The sequence below is a fragment of the Schistocerca nitens genome, chromosome 5, assembly GCF_023898315.1.
Source record: "Schistocerca nitens isolate TAMUIC-IGC-003100 chromosome 5, iqSchNite1.1, whole genome shotgun sequence".
NCBI lineage: Eukaryota > Metazoa > Arthropoda > Insecta > Orthoptera > Acrididae > Schistocerca > Schistocerca nitens.
Window position 1 is genome coordinate 383,445,734 of NC_064618.1, and position 12,318 is coordinate 383,458,051.

Genomic DNA, 12,318 nt, shown 5'->3' on the forward strand with positions numbered 1-12,318 from the left:
TTAGAACCATACTGAAAGATGAGATGCGCCAATTTTGTAATTCTCAGAATTCACTGTGACAAGTGACCATTATAAAATTAGATTTTATAAGTGGGTTTGAGAATTGTCATGCCTGAAGAGCCAGAGCTTTGATTTTCATTGTATTTTTGTTGATTAAATGTACTGATGACACACAGAATTTTTGTTTTGTTTTCGTTGTATGATTCAATTCCGATGAGGGGGATCAGTTTTTTTGCTGGCACTCTATCAAATTCACTGTAAGAGGTATAGTGTTGTCAGACGAATAACCAACAAAGTATAAAAACATGGTATGCCCAGATTGAAATCAAAGATGAATATAAAGAGATCATTTTCTGATTTTGTAGCGACAGTCATTGTATCTATTACATGAAAGAAGAGGGTTGATAAAATTCAGTGTATTCAACCGTAATTAATCAAAGACAAACACAAAAACTGAATTGTCTCTGACGACATGACCAGCATGTACTAGGAGTGGCAATGAATATTTAAAGTGAAGGCAAAAGATAGAAAGAAACATTTTATGGTACTTGCAATCGAAATTTAATAAAAGAAGAACGATGAAAAATGAAAGAAAATTTTTTTTTTCACTATGCATTTGTTGTGAAGTACAATATTTAAAGAAAGTTGAAATCTTTTATACATTTACCACTAATGGACTGAGAGGAAGTAAACACAAAGAGAGAAGGAGAGATTAAGAAAAGTCCAATGACAAAAATTAATTAAAATTAAGACAAAAAACCTAACTTTCTGTAAATTATTTAAAGTTGCATTTAGAGATCACAGATGAGGTCGACAGACTACCATCTATTGTAAGCTGCAATAATAGTATAACAGGAATAAACAAAGTCAGAGAAGTATTTTCCATTGAAATAATTAGAGACTTTCTATACACATAGCACTATCTTAAACTACGTACGTTATTTAATTTGTCAAAGTAAGAGAGATTTCCACACGGTAAATAACTGAAAGAAAAGAAAGACAATTTACTAATTGGTATACAGCTGAAAATTTCTGACTATTGGCAACACCATCCCAAAGCATACAGGTATTCTAATCTTACATGTTTATAGAGGATTATCATTAAGGTTCCGCTTGTAATACTTACTGTGTAATAATTATTAGACTAAATACTGAGGTGGTAATAATGGTTAGTTCTTGGTGTAAATGTTGTTTTGTATTGTTGTTGTTGTTGTTGTTGTTGTTGTGGTCTTCAGTTCTGAGATTGGTTTGATGCAGCTCTCCATGCTACTCTATCCTGTGCAAGCTGCTTCATCTCCCAGTATGTTACTGCAGCCAACATCCTTCTGAATCAGCGTAGCGTATTCATCTCTTGGTCTCCCTCTATGATTTTTACCCTACACACTGGCCTCCAATATTAAATTGGTGATCCCTTGATGCCTCAGAACATGTCCTACCAACCAATTCCTTCTTCTAGTCAAGTTGTGCCACAAACTCTTCTCCCCAATTCTATTCAATACCTCCTCATTAGTTACGTGATCTACCCATCCAATTTTCAGCATTCTTCTGTAGCACCACATTTCGAAAGTTTCTGTTCTCTTCTTGTCCAAACTATTTATCGTCCATGTTTCACTGCCATACATGGCACACTCCATACAAATACTTTCAGAAATGACTTCCTGACACTTAAATCTATACTTGATGTTAATAATTTTCCCTTCTTCAGAAACGCTTTCCTTGCCATTGCCAGTCTACATTTTATATCCTCTCTACTTTGACTATCATCAGTTATTTTGCTCCCCAAATAGCAAAAATCCTTTACTACTTTAAGTGTCTCATTTCCTAATCTAATACCCTCAACATCAGCAGACTTAATTCGACTACATTCCATTATCCTTGTTTTGCTTTTGTTGATGTTCATCTTATATCCTTCTTTCAAGACACTTTCCATTCCGTTCAACTGCTTATCCAGGTCCTTTGCTGTCTCCCACAGCATTACAATGTCATCGGCGAACCTCAAAGTTTTTATTTCTTCTCCATGGATTTTAATTCCTACTCCAATTTTTTCTTTTGTTTCCTTTACTGCTTGCTCGATATACAGATTGAATAACATCAGGGAGATCCTACAACCCTGTCTCACTCCTTTCCCAACCACTGCTTCCCTTTCGTGCCCCTCGACTCATAACTGCCATCTGATTTTTGTACAAATTGTAAATAGCCTTTCGCTTCCTGTATTTTACCTCTGCCACCTTTAGAATTTGAAAGAGAGTATTCCAGTCAACATTGTCAAAAGCTTTCTCTAAGTCTACAAATGCTAGAAAAGTAGGTTTGTCTTTCCTTAATCTTTCTTCTAGGATAAGTCGTTAGGTCAGTATTGCCTCACGTGTTCCAATGTTTCTACAGAATCCAAACTGATCTTCCCCGAGGTCGGCTTCTACCAGTTTTTCCATTCATCTGTAAATAATTCGCGTTAGTATTTTGCAGCTGTGACTTATTAAACTGATAGTTCGGTAATTTTCACATCTGTCAACACCTGCTTTCTTTGGGATTGGAATTATTATATTCTTCGTGAAGTCTGTGGGTATTTCGCCTGTCTCATAAATCTCACTCACCAGATGGTAGAGTTTTGTCAGGACTGGCTCTCTCAAGGCCGTCAGTAGTTCTAATGAAATGTTGTCTACTCCCGGGGCCTTGTTTCGACTCAGATCTTTCAGTGCTCTGTCTAACCCTTCACGCAGTATTGTATCTCCTATTTCATCTTCATCTACATCCTCTTCCATTTCCATAATATTGTCCTCAAATACATGGCCCTTGTATAGACCGTCTATATACTCCTTCCACCTTTCTGCTTCCCCTCCTTTGCTTAGAACTGGTTTTCAATCTGAGCTCTTGATATTCATACAAGTGGTTCTCTTTTCTCCAAAGGTCTCATTAATTTTCCAGTAGGCAGTAGCTATCTTACCCCTAGTGAGACAAGCCTCTACATCCTTACATTTGTCCTCTAGCCATCCCTGCTTAGCCATTTTGCAATTTCTGTCGATCTCATTTTTGAGACGTTTGTATTCCCTTTTGCCTGCTTCATTTACTGCATTTTTATATTTTCTCCTTTCCTCAATTAAATTCAATATTTCTTCTGTTACCCAAGGATTTCTACTAGCCCTCGTCGTTTTACTTACTTGGTCCTCTGCTGCCTCCACTACTTCATCTCTCAGAGCTACCCATTCTTCATCTACTGTATTTCTTTCCCCCGTTCCTGTCAATTGTTCCCTTATGCTCTTCCTGACACTCTGTACAACCTCTGGTTCTTTCAGTTTATCCAGGTCCCATCTCCTTAAATTCCCACCTTTTTGCAGTTTCTTCAGTTTTAATCTACAGTTCATAACCAATAGATCGTGGTCAGAGTCCACATCTGCCCCTAGAAATGTCTTACAATTTAAAATCTGGTTTCTGAATCTCTGACTTACCATCATATAATCCATCTGATACCTTTTAGTATCTCCAGGATTCTTCCATGTACACAACCTTCTTTTATGATTCTTGAACCAAGTGTTAACTATGATTAAGTTATGCTCTGTGCAAAATTCTACCAGATGGGTTCCTCTTTCATTTCTTCCCCCCAATCCATATTCACCTACTATGTTTCCTTCTCTCCCTTTTCCTACTCTCGAATTACAGTCACCCATGACTATTAAATTTTCATCTCCCTTCACTACCTGAATAATTTCTTTTATCTCATCATACATTTTATCAATTTCTTCATAATCTTCAAAGCTAGTTGGCATATAAACTTGTAATACTGTAGTAGGCGTGGGCTTCGTGTCTATCTTGGCCACAATAATGCATTCACTATGCTGTTTGTAGTAGCTTACCCGCACCCCTATTTTTTTATTCATTATTAAACCTACTCCTGCCCTTTGTATTAAGGTTCGAATTTATAGAAGAATTTGACATTCAGAAATACCTGAGATTGAAAAGTGTCACGCCTCGTATAGATACATCAATGTTACTGCATATTAATTCACATAAGAAGGTAAGATATCGAATTGCTTCACCAAGTACTGGTGCTGTGAAATAGGTCAAACATGCGTGCACAAATTAGCTGTTTAAGAACTCTCTTCTTCTTCTTCTTCTTCTTCTTCTTCTTCTTCTTCTTTTGTCATGTCACATTGAGTGTTTATCATAATCACTGTATAGTAATACCGACATTAAAATCAAAGTACGGTATGTCTTATGATCATACTAAAATTAAGCAGGATATAAACACAGCACTCAATACACAGGCACATAACATCAGTGACTATTCCTTTCTTCAGTCCATTTAGTTTTCAAGCTCTTATTTTCTGCCCTGCCCTGCCCTGCCCGGGCACAAAGTCTTCCACAGCCTATGACAGGTTTTGATGCCTGTAAGAAGTTCCATCCAAGTATAACATTATGAATACATTCTGTTAAAATGAAAAATTTGAAGGGCTGTGCTCCATACTGATAGTTATTCTCATATTCCTTTTGGCTGGATGTATTTCCCATTTGTGACATTTAGAAAAATCACTTTCACATAACAGAACACAGTCTTCTTTAGATGGTAACAATAAGCATTCTACGTTAAAGAAAAAGAAGTCCCTTAGTTGTCTAGTGGCTGGACAAGATGGCCAGTGAGGAGCTTTTTGGCACCTTAGAAACTGTTGTCCTGGAGGATTTCCACATGTGGGGGCCTCGCTTAGTTTTTCCTGGTTATGGTTTTGGTGACTAGGTGAGCAGCTGGTACCTCCGTACACAATGTGTAATGGCTACAGCATGTTGGGGAGTGACCTCGTCCAGGGTATGGAAATGATGTTAAGGTGCCTGCAACCCCTTTTCAACCTCAGTGAACAAAGAAAAATTATACTTCCACTCTTTTCTCCCCATAACTAGAAACATACTTTATCCATGACTTATTTAGTCTTTTGTAATCTTATCCGAATGTCAGGAAAAATCCCTCTGTCTTTTTGCTGAGTTGGCATGAATACAACTAGACAGTACACTTTTCCCATTGGGAATGACGTTTAGTGGATTCACCATGGTGTTCCCATGAGTAGCCAGCGACAGAGCTCCACACACCTGGAGACTGAGGGTTTCTGACTTTCTTTTTACCACCCTCGTGATCAGGGTGGTTAAGTGAAATCCTCATTCCTTGCAATGTACAGAGTTCCAGTGCAGTTACACACGTGGTTTCAAAAATACAAGAGCTTACAGAGTATTGGCAGTGCTCACCAGACTCCAGCTTAGGGCATCCATATTCGCCAAACCTGTACACAGACGATGATGGCTACAGTCATTCTCGTATGGGATGTGCTTCTCATCATTAAGCCCACTAGATGTGGATTACATTGTGGTTGGTCCATGCTTACAGACGAGCTTCATACCAAGAACAAAGCATTTTTGATGAATCTTCAATGTACCATTGACAAGTTATAATATGAAAATAGCCAAATGCATAAATTCTACACACACACACACACACACACACACACACACACACACACACACACACACGAAAATAGCCAAATGCATAAATTCTACACACACACACACACACACACACACACACACACACACACACACACACACAAGTTCCTAATGGGTTCATAGCTTTAAGTCCAGGTTGGAAGTCCTGTCAGAAGCTTCCACACAGGAACTGTGTAGGCCTTCCACAGTCCCTTTGAATGCTCTGAGAGAACATTCAAATGCTATATGATGTACTGTCTGCTGTTCTTCATAGCAATCCTATTCAGGGCCATCCCCCATGGTGCAGCAATGCTCCACATTTGCCCCAGTCAGTTCTGATCCAATTCAGTATGTACTACTATCATTGGCATAGATGAAAACCTGCTGGTTGCTCCCACGCAGTTTTGATTAATTGGAGATGCTTAATTAAAGATTGCTCCTGCCATTGATTGTTCCAGCCTTCTTGCATGTTTGAGTTAGTATCCAGCAGGCTGATTGCTGTGCGTCACGATGGCTTTCTATACCTCAGTCACTGGGGTTCTGACGATGAAATTTCTGAATGAATTGGTTATTCTGTATTATTATTATTATTATTATTTTTGTCCACATAATCAGCAATTACTGTGCTCTTCTTATGGATGGTGGTGGAATATTACTAAGTACTGGTAGCCAGTCCATCACTGTGGGACAAATACGCCCTGTGGCAGGTGCATTGCTCGACTGAGCTGTGTGTGTGTGTGTGTGTGTGTGTGTGTGTGTGTGTGTTTTATTTTAATGTGAGTGGTGTATTCTGTGACTCAGTAAGAAAGAGCTAGAGTTGCTGGTCTGCGGGCTGTTGCAGTGGCACCGCAGGTGGTTCCGGTTAACACTAGAACGGTGGAGGTTCTGACATTCCTAAAACGACGGAAAGGGGTCATTTTGACCCCACATGAAATATTTTCATGTTTGACTTATACAAGTATTTTTTTAGTATTTGTTAATCCATACTTTCTTTCTAGTAATCACAACAATTAATTACAATTACAAATAATAATTACTAATTTATTTGAACAATAATGTATCATACATATGTACTGTTGCTACTGCTAACAAGTTTCTTAACTATGGATTTTAGTTTATTAACTATTCATACAACCTTCTAGACACATTTAGTATATTTGGTCCATTTTACTCTCAGAAGTATTTTACAAACAGCTCTGTATTACTTTTCATTCAAGTCATTTGAAGCTGCTAGACGTACTTAGCACAGGCGATTTCTGTTTTAAGCACACATTTTCTGCACACGGTTTTGTGGCACTTTACACAGTTTTCACTGGTGTTGTTGCCTTTACAGAGGCTGATTTGGCATTCCGCTTTCTAGGTGATTTCTGTCCCATATCCTCTAACTTTGCCTGATGTTCTTGCTCTTTCATTCCCTTGAGTTCATTTGCCAGTTGAAGTACGAACTTTTTCCTTTCCAATTTCTTGTCCGTTATTATATTATAGATGACACATGCATTTATTACCGCCATTTCCAGAATGTTGTAGAAGATATCTCCTACATGCAACCTTTGTAGTATATTTATGGGTCATCTGATCAACCACGTCCACCCCGTACTTTGTCGCATTGTAGAACATTGCGGTTTCAGGTTTTCTTTCCTTCCTTGCTTATCAGTACTTCAGCATGCAGCGTATTCAGAAGAATAAAATTTTTAATCTTCTTTCCTTGCTATACGGTCAAGGTGCAGTCTGCGTTGTCACTATTGTACAGTATGTGGCGGAGTGTATTTCAGCATTCGGCTTCGTTACTTCTTCGGGGATTTCATAGATCTTTTTCATTGTACCAACAAATGAAGTTTAAGAGATGTAAAGAAGTTGTTTGTGGTCACTTTTCTTCCTTGATTTACAAATGGCTCCATGGGACATACAACGTCGTACTCTCTAAGTGGTTGTTTCTCTCAATGCGTATCCTCTTTGCCACAGGAAATCATTACATATATACTTTGTCGTTACATCAACAGCCAATCGGAATTTGAGACCATGTTTGTCTGGTTAGTTGGACATGAATTGAGTAAACCTGCATCTTGCTTTGCTCGGTAACAGTTGCTCGTGAATGGTTCTATTTTCTCCAGGGCGGTAAGTGTGAATACTGTTTTCAACTAACTTTCCCCAAATTTCAGATTGCTGCCAGGCATTCAGCCTGGGTTGACTTTTCCTCAAGGCATAATGTCTTTGATAAAAGCAGGCCCCCAAGAGTGTGACCAGAGATCATCCACAGACATACCTTTTGTGCACAATACACCCCGAAGATACATGATGGCTATCAGTTTCTCCAGTTCTTCAAGTAACACAGTCCAGTAACTGTTTTTTAGTACTTTTTGAACATTTGATTCTATGTATTTCTTCATGAAACGTAGCACTGCTTCATCAAAAACATGATGGAAGGCACTGATGACAGAGCTGTCTACTCGTTGACAAACATTAGCAGTGGGACCTCTCTCCTTCAGAACATTCACAGCTAACCGCCTTCCAGAAGATGAATAATTTCCAATCTCCCACACGGTTTCATCCCTTGCAATCATCTTGATAGACGCTTCCAACTGTACCTGCTGTGGTGAAAGAGGTAATGACTGACATATATCAGCAACTGAATCCTCTTCCACTTATCACCCCTCATTCACAATGTCTTCAATCTTCAACTTGTGTCAGGTACATAATCATCGTCATCATCATCGTCATCATCATCAAAGTCAATTTTTGATTCAACTTCGGAATTCTCTAAGAGATGTAACACTTCTTCATCAGAAAGTCCACACTGACGATAAATGTTCGAAAACGTGTTACACGGACAAAGACAGACTGAGTGACACGACATAAGCTGTGAGGGACTGGAATGTACATGTACCAATTTGCAACAATGAGGAGCAACTGCTCTGCGTTACTGCTCACTGTATTGTTGGATAATTTACTTATATTCAGAAGAGAAATTATGGTGGGGTCAAGTTGACCCCTTCTGCTGTTCTAGGTATACTGAATGAAATGGTAAAGAAAATTTAAAAAATCATAAAAAGTCATATAATTTCATTAATGAAGTAAATAAACCGGTTATGACAATGAATGAAAAACATTTCACAAGGTTCATTTTGACCCCTTCTGCCATTCTAGTGTTAACTTCTGGAGTATATTGTTCCAAGTTTTGATTTTAGCTGCCACATTCCAGAGATCGATTTTGTATGTCAAAAACCTAGGAATTTTAGAGTATGCAATAGTGTCCAGTCTGATCTCTAAATGTGAGTGTAGATTTGAAGTTTGCTTATTGATTTCACAGGTAGAAAGTCGAGACAATGGTCTTTTGACTATTTGGTTGCAGATAATTGTGTTTGAAGTATTCATCCAATGTCCTTGTGTCTGATGTTGGTGTTCCTTCATCTTCCCTAAATCTTTGATCCTGAATGTTCAGAGCAATATCATTAGCATAAACAAAACTTCCTGGCCTTTGTTTCTGGAAGCTCATATTTACACAAATTAAAAAAGAATGGGGCCAAAACAGAACCTAGTGGAATACTATCATTTATTTTGTAAACTCTGCTTTTGGAGTTCTCTGAGAACACCTGGAAGTATCTATTGTTCAGCATGTTGCCAATTACAGTGGTTAGTTTGCAATATAGAATAACACACAAATGTGAGCTGGAGTTTGTCATGCCAAACAGTATCATAGGCTACAGTTAGATGATTTAGCTTCCCATGATTATCTTCTGCTTCTCAAAGCCATTTCGATATGAGTTGTTTTTGCTAGCACCTGTTCCTCATACCCTCTTCCTTGACTAAGCCCAACTTGCTCTACTGGGACATGTTTGCTTATGGCTGAACAGATTCTCTTATGAATGAGCCTCTCCAGAAGCTTGAAAGAGAACTAAAGAGAGCAGTGGGGCAGTAGTTTAAAAATTTGGATGGTTCTTTGTTTGAATTTAGTACAGCAATTATCTCAGTTTTCTTGAAGAGAGTTGGCAAATGACCTGTCTAAGGTATTTGAAACGAAGGTGTTCATGCATTTGAAGTAGGCCCATAGTGCAATAGAAACTCAGGGTAAATACCACCCACACCTGCTGCCTTCCTAGGTTTCATGTTCTTTGTAGCTTCTATGGTCTCTTTCAATTGAAATGGAGGGGAGAACTCAGATGTTTGAGGAGCTGACCTTATCTTTATATTTAACAGTTGTCTACTTCCTGTTTTGATGTGTTTATCTCTTGTTGACATGGAAGTGGTGACCATGTCATTGGCCACATCATCTTTTACTTTACATTTCTGTCAGGTGATTATAATACAAAACCTACCAAATATGGGCAATAACTCGAAATGATGAAAGCCAGTGTGCCATCTCCCAATTTCCGCTTGTGATGTAGAGTGCAATCTTTTGTCTCACCGGCAATATTCCTCTCCACGAAGCAAATGTCTGACTTGTTTTAGTAAGTTCTTCATCCTATAGAATGCTGTGGAACACAAAATTTCACACTATAACATCACACAACCAAACCAGTTCCTTATCCATGAACATTTACTTGTGCCATGTGAGGACAGCGTAAGATCACTAAGGTCCTCACCATTTGGTAAAAAATAGGCACAGGTGGTATACTCTTTATGGACATGGCAAGTATTTAACTTCGGCCGGCCCCCAATGCCCCCTTCCATGTTTTGATCTGTAGAACAACTAAAAATTACAATGTAATTTCACTTTGTGATATGCTGGTTACACTTGAAGATAGTTTACAAACACATTGGGAGAAACAGATGACACAAAAATTAAAATGTGCAGTACTTTTGAAAGGTAAGAGAGATGAACCATTAGCAAACAGCATACCTGTGAAACAACTGCTCCATTATGTTCCAGTAGATCTGCAACCTCAGTCCACGCTGCCAGCACCTCTGTGGACAGCCCAGGGCAATGGTACTCTGCAGGCACACCCACTCGCAGACCCTTAACATCTAGATCCTTAGGAAGACAAATTGGCGAAAATGGTTTACGCACTGTAGTCGAGTCCATTGGGTCGTGGCCAGCTAGAATGTCTGGAATAATGAAAATTAACTTGAATATTTCTTAATGTACATCACAAGTAGATCCTTCACAAACAATTACCCTTGCAGCCATAAAATTACAAATGACCAAGCAATTTAGATGCTGGTGAAGTAAAACAAGTGGTATACAAATAATCATCTTCTTAATCCTGGATCTCTTGTTTTTAGCTGTATTTCCAAAATATTTTTTCCAAATCCACAATCCTGAAAGCACAGAATGCATTTCTTTCTTTTGGTTACTCATTTTTGAGCCATGTTCTGCCAATTTCACTTTCTGTAGAAATAATGAACAGTTTTGAGTAATGCTTGAGTAATGTTGTTTTAGAGCTAAATTATTACATTTACTCTTATTTTTGTTTTAGTGCCAGTGAAGTGATTGATTTGTTGCTCAAAAAGTAATAACTTTTACAAAAGAGCAATGGAATAAAATGGAGGTACAACATAACCAATACAATTACTCTCGTAGCAGTCCCTCGTGATGATTGAGATACTGTCCATCTCGAGCCGAGTGGTCAATGTGGCTAAATGCCATGCAAAGGAGCCTGGGTTCGCTTCCCAGCTGGGTCGGAGATTATCTCCGCTCAGGGACTGGGTGTTGTGTTATCTTCATCATCATCATCATCATCATCATCATCATCATCATAATCTCCATTGTCACACAAGTCACCAAAGCGGTGTCAACTCAAAAGACTTGCACCAGAACCTGACGGGAGGCCCTAGCCAAACATTTCATTGAGATACTGAGCTTAAGTAGATGGTGAGATATTAGTATTATACACTATAGATCTAGGCTAAATTACCTATTATAACATGACACAGGTGTTTCAGATGTCACTATTTTCTTTCAGCAACTCCTACTCTCAGTTTTCTAAGCAATCCATAATTGTGTAGTATGAATTATTTAAGAGATACATTCTGACTGCCTTTTTGAAGATACATTTTAGTACTCTTGCATCTCCCTGGACAAAATACTGTATAATTTCAATTCCTGATTTAAAATGTTTTGAGTTTATCATTTGTTTTCTCTTGGTAAATGTAAGCCCAAACTAACATGGGATTCTTAGGAATAACATGTTCCATTTTTATCCCCTTAGGCCACCGAAAGATGTTTGTGAGGAGTGAAAACGTAGTGTGAATAGTTGGTAAGTGTAGAACATCCCACAGTGCGTACATGCTTTTGTTTTACGTATGTGCAAATGAAGTGCAAGTCACATCTTTTTCAGACATCAGCAAGGTGCGATGGCGAATAAACCTCTCCACCTGCTGTGGCAGGGCACTTGTTCTTTAGGTGTAATGGCTTGGCAGTGCCTCAGAGTCAAGGAGCAAAGAGACACATGCAAGAATGTAAATGAAAAAACATCTGAAGAGTCCTTAGAAGAACTTTCATTCTCTCAACTGATAATGTCAAAGCAATACACATACATACGTTGTAACCTGTCATGAGTTACAAAATAAGACAAATCTGTTCATTCATTATTGTACCTAAATGTTGTACAAGAACAACATTGTGCATATAATACAGAAGAGTTCATACAAAACTGCTAATGTCATTTAGTAGTTTTGACAGACTGAAGCTCTCTTCTAGCAGCCGCAACAAGATAAAAAGAGTCCAACTGCTTGGAAAAACGGCACAGCATAGCAGGACCACAAAAGTAATTAACACTGAGAACAGCGACCAGAAAGTATCTACAAGGTAAAGGTGACACACATGCAACAGGATGTTACAAATTCACCATGTAACTCTAGTTTCGCTCTCTTGTGCAGGGTGCAAATTAGTGATGTGAAAAGGAGGTGGCATTTTTGGGT

At 38.4% G+C, this 12,318-nt stretch overlaps 1 protein-coding gene across 1 annotated transcript in view; it reads right to left on the reverse strand.

Annotated features, from left to right (window-relative positions):
• LOC126259624 (glutamyl-tRNA(Gln) amidotransferase subunit A, mitochondrial) overlaps positions 1-12,318 on the reverse strand; it is a 185,949-nt gene that overhangs the window by 44,317 nt on the left and 129,314 nt on the right. The window contains exon 6 of the mRNA XM_049956543.1: positions 10,298-10,503. Within this exon, the coding sequence (XP_049812500.1) occupies positions 10,298-10,503 (206 nt within the window). The remainder of the gene's footprint in view (positions 1-10,297; positions 10,504-12,318) is intronic.